At 57.8% G+C, this 13141-nt stretch overlaps 2 protein-coding genes across 3 annotated transcripts; one reads left to right on the top strand and one right to left on the bottom strand.

Moving 5' to 3' along the window:
• Positions 1-3651: 3651 nt before the first annotated feature.
• On the bottom strand, positions 3652-5480 carry IER2 (immediate early response 2). Its single transcript, XM_008987385.5, has one exon. The coding sequence runs from the start codon at positions 5346-5348 to the stop codon at positions 4677-4679; it is 672 nt and encodes a 223-aa protein (XP_008985633.3). The 5' UTR covers positions 5349-5480; the 3' UTR covers positions 3652-4676.
• A 2703-nt stretch (positions 5481-8183) lies between these two features.
• Positions 8184-12363, top strand: STX10 (syntaxin 10). Of its 2 annotated transcripts, none has more exons than XM_035284094.3 (8): positions 8184-8330; positions 8572-8741; positions 8886-8980; positions 9345-9407; positions 10245-10352; positions 11563-11665; positions 11763-11857; positions 11947-12363. In XM_035284094.3, exons 1-7 carry the CDS (start codon positions 8296-8298, stop codon positions 11849-11851), a joined length of 663 nt encoding a protein of 220 aa, XP_035139985.1. In that variant the 5' UTR covers positions 8184-8295; the 3' UTR covers positions 11852-11857; positions 11947-12363. The 2 variants fall into 2 exon arrangements, with proteins under 2 accessions (XP_035139985.1, XP_002807847.3); XM_002807801.7 differs by having other exon boundaries at positions 11563-11669.
• Positions 12364-13141: the final 778 nt, after the last annotated feature.

The raw sequence follows: 13141 nt of genomic DNA, 5'->3' as shown, positions 1-13141 counted from the left end.
CACTTTGGGAGGCCGAGGTGGGTGGATCACAAGGTCAGGAGATGGAGACCATCCAGGCCAACATGGTGAAACCTTGTCTCTAGTAAAATACAAAAAATTCCAGCCAGGTGTGGTGGTGATATTACAGGCTCACACCTATAATTCCCCCACTTTTGGGAGACTGAGGCAGGTAGATCACTGAGCCCAGAAGTTCAAGACCAGCCTGGGCAACATGGTGAAACAGGCAGGAGAATCACTTGAACCCGGGAGGCGGAGGTTGCAGTGAGCTGGGATTGTGCCACTGCACTCCAGCCTGGGTGACAGAGCAAGACTTCGTCTCAAAAAAAAAAAAGAGAGAGAAGAAAAAATAAAAAAATTAGTAGCTGGATGTGGTGGTGTGCACTTGTAGTCCCAACTACTCTGGAGGCTGAGGTGGGAGGATTGCTGAGCCCAAGAGCTCTAGGCTGCAGTGAACCGTGATCAAGCCACTGCACTCCAGCCTGGGTGATAGGAAGGCTCTAGAAAAAAAGAAGAGAAAGAAAGAAGAATGGAAGAGAGAGAAGAGGAAAGGAAAGAAAAGAGAAAAGGAAAGGAAAGGAAGAGATTAGCTGTGCATGGTGGCCTAAGCCTGTGGTGTCACCTGCTTGGGAGGCTGAGGTTGGGGGATTGATTCAGCCTGGGAGGTCAAGGCTATATTGAGCCATGATTACACTGAAAACTCCCGGCCTCAAGTGATCCACCTCAGCCTCATAAATTTTTTAGGTTACAGGCATGAGCCATGGCATCCAGCACATATAGCATGTTCTATGTGCCAGGCACTCTAAGCACTGTACAGCCGTCATATCACTTAATCCTTACAACAAACCTAAAAAGCGGGGACTGGCCGGGCGCGGTGGCTCACGCCTATAATCCCAGCACTTTGGGAGGCCGAGGAGGGTGGATCACGAGGTTAAGAGATCGAGACCATCCTGGTCAACATGGTGAAACCCCGTCTCTACTAAAAATACAAAAATTAGCTGGGCATGGTGGCGCATGCCTGTAATCCCAGCTACTCGGGAGGCTGAGGCAAGAGAATTGCTTGAACCCAGGAGGCGGAGGTTGCGGTGAGCCGAGATCGCGCCATTGCACTCCAGCCTGGGTAACAAGAGCAAAACTCGGTCTCAAAAAAAAAAAAAAAAAAAAAAGCAGGGACTATTATCGTCCCCAATATACAGTTAGGGAAACAGGTCCAGAGAGGTCAAGTGACTTGCTCAAGGCTGCAGAGCAAGAAAGTAGACCTGGCTGTCTCCCTCCAAAATCAGAATATGTGTTTCTTTTTTCTTTTCTTTTCTTTTCTTTTCTTTTTTTTTTTTTTTTTTTTGAGATGGAGTTTCGCTCTTGTTACCCAGGCTGGAGTGCAATGGCGCGATCTCGGCTCACCGCAACCTCCGCCTCCTGGGTTCAAGCAATTCTCCTGCCTCAGCCTCCCAAGTAGCTGGGATTACAGGCGCGCGCCACCATGCCCAGCTAATTTTTGTATTTTTAGTAGAGACGGGGTTTCACCTTGTTGACCAGGATGGTCTCGATCTCTTGACTTCGTGATCTACCCGCCTCGGCCTCCCAAAGTGCTGGGATTATAGGCGTGAGCCACCGCGCCCGGCCCTTTTTTCTTTTTTTGAGACGGAGTCTCGCTTTGTAGCCCAGGCTGGAGTGCAGCGGTGTGATCTTGGCTCACTGCAAACTCCGACTCCCGGATTCAAGCGATTCTCCTGCCTCAGCCTCTCCAGTAGCTGGGATTACAGGCGCCCACCACCTCACCAGGCTAATTTTTACATTTTTAGTAGAGACGAGGTTTCACCATGTTGACCAAGCTAGTCTTGAACTCCTGACCTCAGGTGATCCACCCACCTCTGCCTTCCAAAGTGTTGGGATTACAGACATGAGCCTCTGCACTGGGCCCAGAATACGTGCTTCTTACCGGACTTCTGCAGCTGGCCTTTGTCACTCTTCATCATGTTTCTGGTTCCGAATTACCTGTGTGGCCTCTGTGTGTGGTTCTGTCTGGCTCAGGCCTCTTATCCTCTGGGAGGACAGGCATATAGGCTGTACTGTTTGCAGTGTGTGCCGACTTAGTACAAGCCAGGAGCAAATACCTCTCTGGAGTCTCCTGCTGGAACCTGCTGGTCGCAGGGTGGGTGAACTTTTTGTTTTCACAGCTAGTGTCCGATTAGTCCAGACCTCACCCACGTCATCTGCCGTGACAAGATTCAATGCTGCCTGTTCTGATGGGTCCAATGGGGTCTCGGGGATGAGTGTGTCTTAAGGGGAGGTGTCTGTAGGGTACTTGTTCCAGCCTCATCTTCTATCCCATCACTCTCAGTCCCCAGCCCCCCGGTGGCCAGGCACCGGAAACCCCCAAGAGGCCCTGGCGGGGCCGGGGTCGACCAAGCCGCTTCCCGCGGAAGGAAGGGCTCGGCGGTTCCTGCGACAGGATGCGGGCAAGGCCCCCTCCCCAGGGGCCCCGGACTTCCCCGGGCTGGGCCAGGCCAGGCTCGCAGGGGAGGAAGTCCGACGCGGGTGCAATGAGCTACCGCCTGTAGTGTGCGGCTCCAGTGCCCGCACGTCCCGTGGGGGAGTTGGGTGGGTTAGGACTCGGAGTAGGTGACGCCTTTTAAAAGTTCCCCCACGTGTTCCCAAGAAGGAATCAGGCAGCCGTGGGGGCGAGCTTGGCTAGGGGAGAGCGGTGAGAAGCTCTCCTTCACAATCCACACGGGAGGGGAAAGGGGTGTGGATTGGGCGGGAGAGGAGCCAGGGCGCCCAGATTCCACCAGCAGACGATTTGGGGCTGGCCTGCCCCTCCTTCTACTTTCCGGTCTTGGGGGTCAGTTCCCCTGGGGTAATGGGAAGCCAGCGGCGGCCGAGCCAGCCGTCGGAGGGGCGGGGCGAGCGCTTTCCCGGCGCCTCCCGCCGCCACCACTCCCCGCACCTGGGACTCCTTTGTCTTCCTGCCAGCCCTCCTCCCTCCGCCCTGGGCAGCGCCTACAGCCCCACTCCTAAACCGACGTGGGGGATATTGAAAGGACTTTCACCTCTCGGGGTGGCTATTCTCCAGCTGGGGAGTGACCCAAGCCAATAACTAGGGCTCCAATGGGCATTTTTAGAAACCTAAAGCCGGGTGGAGAGAAGCTGCATAGAGGCCCATTTCACAGATGAGGAAACTGAGGCTGCATCTTCCTTCCTAAGCCACACAGCGATGACCAGGTAAAGGGCCCCTCAAAGCGCACCCGCTCAGCTCCACCTGAGGACTAGGACCCCGGCCGCAGCTGATTCAGTTGATTAAGGGGGTCGTCGGGGCGGGAAAGCAGGTGGCGAGATCTGCCATCTTTCAAGCAAAGTGTGATCGATCCCCAACTCTGCTTGGACACTGTGCTTGGCAATACCCCTCAAACGTCTCAACTCAGAAAACCCCCTATCCCGGAGTTGTAGAACAATTTCAAGGGAACCCCCAAATCTGGTGGGCTGGGGCTCCACCAGCTAGGGAATGCCCGGGCGAGGAAAAGGGGGCCCAGCCCTCTCCCGCCCACGTGGTAACCAGTCAGACCGGTTCCTGGGGCCCCAGCCGGCCGCCGCCAGCCCCTGACCCTTTAACCCCGCCCCTCCCCCACCAGAGCAGAAAACCAGACAGCACCGGCCTTTTTACTCAAATGCTCTTTTATTTTCCTGACATTTCTAACAAAACGCCAGGTTAGACGGAATTAAAAAGAATCCACCGCAGGAAAAGTAAACAGACCCTCAAAAACTCCCTGGTGAAGATGTCCCCCTCCCCAAACTAGCCCAGTTTCACCAGCAACTGGTCCCAGCTCAGCCTTATGCCTTTCTACTGCCACCCCCCCACCCCTCCATAGTCTCGTGATTCAGACCAGGAACATCTGGGTTGTGTCCGTGTCTGAGGGAGGGGCACGCTGGAACCTGGGGAACCTCCTAGCCACTCCTAATGCACCAGATGAGAAAATTTTGAATGTGAAACTACATCAGCTCCCGCTCCCACCCGAGGTGCAGAGGCGCGGGACGTCAACCAGCAGCACGCGGGGGTGAAGTGACTCAGGCCACTCTCCTCCCACTCTCCAGGGTGGGTCCACGCACCAGATCCTCCTCCCAGGCCCCACACCCACGCAAGGCGACAGGAAACTCCCCACGCCTGCCCCATGACGCAACGATGACCGTTTACAAAAGTATGTCAGTGGAGGGGGAAGGGGAGCGCCAGGAATTCTGAGGTTGGAAACGCAAAACCAACTCTTGAAAAACCTTCAAAGGGCCAGCACAGCCCCCAGTACAAAATGAAGTCCGACCCTGAGATCTTAAAAAAAAAGCAAACAAACAAACAAAAAAAACCCCAAGCCTCCCTTCTCCCAGTCCAGGAGTGAAAGGTCCACGTCCCAGTTCACTAAGACAGCACCTGTGGGCGCAGCAGGTCTCTGCGGAAGGCGCCCGCGCCCCCGGCTCAGACTCCTCGGTGCCGTCGCTGCACACTGAAGGCGACGGCTCCCTGGGGACAGAGTCCCTTCTCCGGGCCTCTCAGCAGCCCGGGCGGCGGCTTCTCTCCACGGTTTTCGCGGGCGCTCCCCTCGGGAAGGAGGGGGTGACCTCGCCTCGGATCTGCGCCCTGGGGCCGATGGTTCGACGCGCGCTCTGGGCTCTGGCAGCGCTGCTCGGGGTCCTCAAAAGGCCACCACCGTCCGCACCAACACGTTGAGCATGCTGTCCGCGGGGCGGCAGGCTGGCTTTGCCTCGCACGCGGGCGGCGCCGTCGGAGGGGCTGCGGGGCTGCAGTTCAGAAGGCCCGAGAAGCGCCTCTGCAGGACCCGGGCCAGGTTGGGAAAGGCGCCCTCCGCTTGCGCCGGAGGGGGCTGCAGGCGATCGGCGACCTCGGATGACAGCCCCTCCTCTTCCTCCTTTTCTTCCAGACGGGCTTTCTTGCTCGGGACGAGTCCGGCGTCCCCGCCGTCCCTCAGGCTGCTGCTGCGTCGTTTGCGGCTGACTTTGGCGGGGCGCGGGGCAGAGTAGGCGGGGATCTCCTCGGCCGTCGGAGCCTCCTGCGTGTCCATGGGCTCCGGAGACGGCTGCTCGCCGTCGGCGGTCGCTGTCTCGACCGTGGACTCGACTTCCCGGGGCGGGTGCAGGCGAGGGTCAGAGGGGCAGGCGGGCGGCAAGGACACCTCGGGTTCGAGGGCCTCCACCTTGGCCGAGAGGTAGAGTTCCCGGGCGCTGCGCATGACCAGCGACAACTGCAGACTTCGGTGCAGCCGCAGGCCACCGCGCTGCATGCGGGAGTGATACATCTTCCACACCGACAGGGTCATGATGCGCTGTGCCTCCTTCTGCACTTCCATGGCGACTCGACGGCGACGGCAGCGGGGGCTCCCTGGACGGACAGGACAGGCGGCAGGTGCACTCCGGACAGCGGGCTCGCTAACGCCTCTCCCCACGAACCAACCCACGCAGTGACACTGCTAGGACGCTCTGCCCCGGCGCCCGCCACCCGGGCCCTTTTATACCCCCAGTGACGTCACAGACGCCCCGCCCAATCCGAGGGACGCATCCGGGCTTTCCAACTCAACGCGACCAAACATTCCTTAAAGCGACAGAATGCGATTTACCTAGCAGGGAAAGGGAACGGAAACCTTAGCGAGGAGGAGCGTCCCCCTACTCCACGCTGAGCTCTCCGGTGGGCTCCTTTTTTTGAGCTCCGCCTGGGCGCGTTGGCCCAGAGGAGGGGGTCCGGGGATGCGGCTCAGGGCCCATCCACATGCTCGCCGTCTGGGGGCCCCAGTGGCTCGTGGGCGGCAAGTTTCCCTTCACACAGGGGAAGACCCGGCTTCCAGCCTGAACATCCCCTGTAGGCACTGTTCATAGCATTTACCAGGTGTGTCTAGTGAGTGTTTTCTGCACCAATAATCATGCTAACAGCTCTTACTAGTTACCAGGCGCGGTTAAGAGCGCTCCTTTTATCAATAACTCACCGATCCCTCACCTCCACCCCGCGGAGGACACTGTCCTATCTGCTTCCTTCCAGTGGGGAAACCAAGGCAGAGTCACTGGGCCAGGATATGCTAAACAAACAATATTTGCTACTGCTGTGAAAGGAGGCCACTGGGGCCTCCAGCTCTTCGGTCTCTAGGGTACGCCAGCCCTTGTTTGTAAACGGTGAGCCGCCCCGAGCTGCGGGTTTCCGTGATTCCTACTGAGCCATTCCCCCCGCAGTTTCCCGCGACAGGAGCTCCACGGGTGGGTTTGGAGGAAACCCGGCGCGCACGACAGCCCCGGTCAACACGTGGCTGCCGCCCCCCCCCCCAGACGAGGGGACCGAGTTCCGCCTCCGTGCCCCGGGAGGCGGGGTTCGGTTGGGAGCTGGAAACCCAGCAATGCAGAGACAGAGCAGGTAGAAAACCTCCCCCTACCCTCCGCTACGCGCCGTCTCTCCAAGAAATCCTAATTTCAATTCCTCCAAAAAAGGATGAAAAATTGTTCGAATGGCTCCATTCATTCCCGATACGGGCCCTTTAAGGAGTGGCGCGACCCCCACTTCCCGCCCGCACTGGCTCGCAGCTCCTTCCCGCCACCGGCGCCCGCTGACTTCCACAACTAAATTTGGACGGAGTGACGTAGGACAGTCGCGCGGTCCGCTTCCGGTTGCCCATATTAGGACAGGGCCTGTGATCGCCATAGCCGGCGGCAGCCGGGCTTCCGGGCGGGCTGGAGGGGCGGGGCTTTGCACTCCGGCCACGCCCCCCCCTCCCCGGCCCCGGCAGCGCGAGCAGGCTGGAGCCCCAGGCTTCCAGACCCGCAGCCAGCCGGGTGGGTGGGAAGGAGAGTTTCACTTCCTTCCCTCCTGGGGCCAGGAAAGCACCCCGCAGCGGGTAGGGGCGACCTCAGGGCTTCCACGTACGCCATCTCACAGACACGCTACAGAACCACCCTGCATACACAAGAGACGAGCCGCTGAGGCCCCCTCATCCCTTCTTTCCCCTTCCCAATTATTTCCCCCATACAAAGCCCCCTCCCAGGTTATCCCTGTCCCCCGCCCCACAGTGATCTGTCTTGGGACACCCTCCCGTCCTGCCCTCCCCCCGCAGGTGGGGACTCAAGAATTATTCCCCCCAAAAAGACCCTTTCTAAACTTGTCCCCATTCAACGAAGCTGCCACCTGAGGAAGACGCCCCCGTCCCCACCCCAACCTTACCACGGAGACCCCCACAGTGACTTCCCCAGCCCAGGCACCAGGCACTACCTCTGAGAGCCCACACAACAACTCTGACGCGCAAGGGGGCGACCCTCTGAGGACTCCCTCAGACAACCCGCCCACCCTCCAGGGGAGACCAGGCCCCCCACCACTCAAAACGTGCTTTCTCAAGACTCCCCTCACCACCCAATACACAGAGCGCCACTGTCACACATAGGGTGACACTATGAGTCCCTTCGCTGATACTCCTGGCCCCTACCCAGAGGGAGACCATCCTCAAAGCCACCATCACACCTCCTGGGACACCCAGGCTCAAACCCAGAAAGACTCCGCGCTTCTAATGAAACCCACCACCACGCGCGCCCTTGAGGATGACCTTCCCCCGCCTCTGGCATCTCTGAGACCCCCTCTCAAGACCACCTCGCCCCAAGGCGACCTCGAAGTTCCCTCAACTTCCCCACTTCTCAGGAAAGAGAGACTGGGAGAATGCAGCAGAACTCCCCGCACAAGCAAGTCCCCTCCTCACTCCGCCCCCGCAGGGAGAAGAGTACCACCTCTCCCTACACCATGCCCAAACCTGAAACTCGGGACCCTGGACTGGGACGATCTCCGAAGTGCCAGCTCAGGGAGTCCATGAAAAGATTCAACGAATGGAATGAACCCCTTCCCCAGCTATAATCCCCAACCGTCAGAAATAAGGGAGGCTATCATTATTTACATTGCCCGTGCCCGGAAGGGAAACTGAGGTTGCGCAGCAACAATCCGAGGTGTTGGGTCTCGAACCGAGATTCCGAAGTTGGACCCAAACAGGCCCAACCAGAACTCGGACACCGCCCCCTACGGGGCGGCACACAGGGGGCCAAGGGGCGGAGCATATGGACCGGAAGCTGCCTCTGCCCAAAACCAAGATGGCTGCAGAGAGGACGGAAGTGTCTGCACTTCGGGCCTCCGAGGCCTCTCCTTCTCCCCTGGCGGTCCCGCTCTCGATGGTGACGTGACGGGGGCGGGAGTGGCGGCGCGTTCTCCTCAGCTGCGAGGCAACCAGCCAGCGAACCCAGGCCTGGAGGGGGTTCGGCCTGAGGGGGAGGGAGACTGACATGTCTCTCGAAGACCCCTTTTTTGTAGTCCGAGGGTGAGTGACAGCGACGGGGGCGGGCGGAGGGTGCTCAGTCCCCAAGTCAGCCAGTGCCCGGGTGCTGGCCCCAGCATGCCAGGCGGGCTGGGCAGGGCCGTCGGGGTGCAGAGTGGGAGGCGCAGGCAGGGGGATACTGGGGTCTCCGGAGTCCCCCATGCGTTTGGGTTTGCAGTCGGGGGCAGAGGCGGGCGGGAGGACCGCCTGCCCCCAGCCGCGCCCGCCGTGCCCCTGCCCGCAGCGAGGTGCAGAAGGCGGTGAACACGGCCCGCGGGCTGTACCAGCGCTGGTGCGAGCTCCTGCAGGAGAGCGCGGCGGTCGGACGCGAGGAGCTGGACTGGACGACCAATGAGCTGCGGAATGGCCTGCGCAGCATCGAGTGGGACCTGGAGGACCTGGAAGAGACCATCGATATCCTGGGGCTTTGGGGCGGGGGTGGCATGGGAGAGCCCCCTGCGGTGGTAGGGGCCTGGGAGGTCGCCCTCGGGAAGGGCTGGACCCCTAGGGAGGGAGATGATGTCTGGCTCTGGCCTTGACCCTTGACTCTCAGCCCACGCATAGTGGAAGCCAACCCAGGCAAGTTCAAGCTCCCGGCCGGGGACCTGCAGGAGAGAAAGGTGTTCGTGGAGCGGATGCGAGAGGCCGTCCAGGTGCGCAGAGGTCCTGCAGGCGGGGTCTTTTCTCTCTTTTTTTTTGAGATTGAGTCTCACTCTGTCGCCCAGGCTGGAGTCCAGTGGTACAATCTCAACTCACTGCAACTTCCATCTCCCGGATTCAAGCGATTCTTGTGTCTCAGTCTCCTGCGTAGCTGAGACTACAGGAGCCCGCCACCATATCTGGCTATTTTTTTGTGTTTTTAGTTAGAGACGGGGTTTCACCGTGTTGGCAAGGCTGGTCTCGAACTCCTGACCTCAGGTGATCCACCCAACTTGGCCTCTCAAAGTGCCGGGATTACAGGCATGAGCCACGCCCAGCATGAGTGTCTTTCCTCCCTAATGCTGTCTTCACCTCCAGGAAATGAAGGACCATATGGTCAGCCCAACAGCCGTAGCCTTTCTGGAGAGGAATAGCAGAGAGGTAAGCCTTCCTGAGCACCTGGGGGTGACCACGCCGTTGAGTACGAGCCAGATCCTTCTGCGTGTGTTCACCTGTCCCTTCTGTGACAGTGCCCATCCTGTGTGCAGTTGTCTTCTTGCTGTCTACCTGCCTGCACTTCCTGGGTGTGTGCACCTGAACCTCTCTGTGTGTGTGTGTCCATGGGTTCCTCTCTACTGTCTCCTCTGGCTGTATCCTGGTTTCCTATTGCAAAGGAGGATTGGAGGCCTGTGTACCCCTCTCCTTTCTGCTTCCATACCATTTGTCCTGTATACAGCTGTTTCCAGGACGCATGCCTGCCTTTCTCTCTCTCTCTTTTTTTTTTTTGAGATGGAGTCTTGCTCTCTTGCCCAGGCTGGAGAGTACAGTGGCTCAATCTTGGCTCACTACAACCACCGCCTCCTGGGTTCAAGTGAGTCTCCTGCCTCAGCCTCCTGAGTAGCTGGGATTATAGGAGTGCACCACCACACCCTGCTAATTTTTGTATTTTTAGTAGAGACAGGGTTTCACGTTGGCCAGGCTGGTCTTGGACTCCTGACCTCAGGTGATCTGCCCACCTTCACCTGCCAAAGTTCTGGGATTACAAGCATGAGCCACCATACCTGACCTGCTTTCTGCATTTTACAGATGAATACACTGAGGCACAGAGAGGTCAAATAATGGGGTCCCTGGGTCACCTTGTTAGTAGGTGGTGAGTGAGGATTGCAGGCTGTCCCACGCCAGACTCTGCCTCCCTGACTCAGCACCGTAGGGCCTTGCCTCACACGCCCTACTGTAAGTTGGTGTCCCTCCCCAAGTCTGTGTTCTGTGTCCCTGCAGATGCTGGCGGGCAAACCAGCTGCCCAGAAGTCACCCAGCGACCTGCTGGATGCCAGCGCCATCTCGGCCACATCTCGCTACATGGAAGAACAGCAGGCCACACAGCAGGTTTCGGGGCAGGATGGGTAGATCCTGAGAGGGAGGAGCCTTGCAGACCCATCTGAGGTCTGAGGTCCCTTTCTTTCTTCTTCTTCCTTCTTTTTCTTCTTCTCCCCTCCCCCATTCTTCTCCCCCTTTTCCTTCTCCTTTCTCTCCCCTCCTCCTTCTCCTCCTCCTACTCCCTCCCTCCTCCTCTTCTCCATCTAACTCCTGCTCCTTCCCCTCCCCCCTCCTTTCCTTTTTTATTTTTTTGAGATGGAGTCTTGCTCTGTGGCCCACACAGAAGTGCAGTGGTGCGATCTCAGTTCACTGCAACCTCTGCCTCCCAGGTTCAAGTGATTCTCCTGCCTCAGCCTCTCAAGTAGCTGGGATAACAGGCACCCACCACAATGCCTGGCTAATTGTTTTTTTTTTTTTTTTTCCTGAGACGGAGTCTTGGCTGTGTTGCCCAGGCTGGAGTGCAGTAGCGTGATCTCAGCTCACTGCAACCTCTGCCTCCTGGGTTCAAGTGATTCTCCTTCCTCAGCCTCCCGAGTAGCTGGGACTACAGGTGTGCTCCACCATACCCAGCTAATTTTTATAGTTTTAGTAGAGACAGGGTTTCACCACTTTGGCCAGGAAGGTCTCAATCTCTTGACCTCGTGATATACCTGCCTTGGCCTCCCAAAGTGCTGGGATTACAGGGATGAGTGACCCGACTGTGCCCAGCCAATTTTTGTTTTTGTTGTTGTTTTTATGTTTTTTGTTGTTTTTTTTGAGACAGAATCTCACTCTGTTGCTCAGGCTGGAGTGCAATGGCACACTCTCGGCTCACCGCAAACTCCACCTCCCGGGTTCAAGCAATGCTCCTGCTTCAGCCTCCCAAGTAGCTGAGATTACAGGTGTGCACCACCACACCTGGCTAATTTTTGTATTTTTAAGTAGAGACGGGATTTCACCATGTTGGTCAGGCTGGTCTCGAACCCCTGACCCCATGATCCACCCACCTCAGCCTCCCAAAGTGCTGGGAATACAGGCGTGAGCCACTGTGCCCGGCTCAATTTTTGTATTTTTAATAGAGATGGGGTTTCACCATGTTGTCCAGGCTGGTCTCAAACTCCTGGCCTCCAGCGATCTACATGCCCCCACCTCTCAAAGTGCTGGGATTATAGGCATGAGCCACCACGCCCGGCTTTCTGGGGTCCCTTTCAGCAGCACTTCCCACCCCTTCGCTCTGCAGCTAATCATGGATCAACAGGATCAACAGCTGGAGATGGTGTCTGGGAGCATCCGGGTCCTGAAGCACATGTCCGGCCGTGTTGGGGAAGAGCTGGACGAGCAGGGCATGTGAGGCCAGGACTCTAGGGGTGGGCCAGGGGCTCTCAGCCACCCTGGTGTGTCTGGCCCATCTGGGGGCTGACGCCATCCTGGTCTTGGCAGCATGCTGGATGCCTTTGCCCAAGAAATGGACCACACTCAGTCCCGCATGGACGGGATCCTCAGGAAGATGGCCAAAGTATCCCACATGACGAGTGGTGAGTCCTCTTGAGAGAGGGGTCAGTCCTGGTGGGGCAGGTTGTAGGTGGTACCCTCTCCCCGTGACCTCTGACCTTCTCATCCCCAGACCGCCGACAGTGGTGTGCCATCGCCGTGTTGGTGGGGGTGCTTCTCCTCGTTCTCATCCTGCTTTTCTCTCTCTGACCCCAGCCCTCCCTGGCAGGCTGGTCCCTTAAACCTGAGGAGCCACCCAGTACTTTGGAGCTTAGCCTCCTAGGAGAGGGTCCCTCCTGGGTAGCTGAAGAGTAGAGGGTCCCACCTGGGGAGTTGTCCCCACGGCACTCCCCCAGAGCCAGTGGGACCCTTCAGGGCCTTGGGCCGAAGCCACCATCACTGGTTCTGTTCAAGTGCACTTAGAGGGTGGTGGAGGCAGGGAGGCCTCAGACACACCCCTCTCCATTTCCAGTTATGGGACCCCAAAGCCATTCACCCGTGCCTTACACAAGTGCCAACCTGGAAATAAAATCCCAGCCTTTTTTATACATATTTGTGTCCTGCGGTGTGTTGACTGCAAACAAGTGCCCCCGAGCTCTGATTGCGACTCCCATTCTAAGCCACTGCCTGAACAAGTGCCCCAGTGTGTGTGTGTGCAAGTGTGTGTGTTCTGCATGTTTTTTGAGATGGAGTTTTGCTCATTCCCCAGTCTGGAGTGCAATGTCACAGTCTTTGCTCACTGCAACCGCTGCCTCCCAGGTTCCAGTGACTCTCCTGCCTTCGTGTCCCGAGTAGCTGGGACTACAGGTGTGCACCACCACACCTGGCTCATTTTTGTATTTTTAGTAGAAACAGGGTTTCACCATCTTGGCCAGGCTGGTCTGAAACTCCTGATGTGATCCACCCACCTTGGCCTCCAAAGTGCTGGGATTACAAGTGTGAACCACTGCACCTGGCTCTTTTTTTTTTGAGACAAAGTCTAGCTCTGTCACCCAAGCTGGAGTGCAATGGTGTGATCTCTGCTCACTGCAACCTCCACCTCCCAGGTTCAAGTGATTCTCCTGCCTCAGCTTCCCAAGTAGCTGGGATTACAGGCACTCACCACCATGCCCAGCTAATTTTTATTTTTTAAGACGGGGTTTCACCATGTTGGTCAGGCTGATCTTGAACTCCCGACCTCAGGTGATCTGCTCGCCTTGACCTCCAAAGTGCTTGGATTACAGGCGTGAGCCACCACACCCAGCCAATATTTTTTTTTTTTTGAGATGGAGTTTCGCTCGTTACCCAGGCTGGAGTGCAACGGCGCTATCTTGGCTCACCGCAACCTC

This window comes from Callithrix jacchus, chromosome 22 (assembly GCF_049354715.1).
Source record: "Callithrix jacchus isolate 240 chromosome 22, calJac240_pri, whole genome shotgun sequence".
Taxonomy (NCBI): domain Eukaryota; kingdom Metazoa; phylum Chordata; class Mammalia; order Primates; family Cebidae; genus Callithrix; species Callithrix jacchus.
The sequence above is the reverse complement of the archived record's forward strand: the minus strand, read 5'-3'. Positions and strand labels throughout refer to the sequence as shown.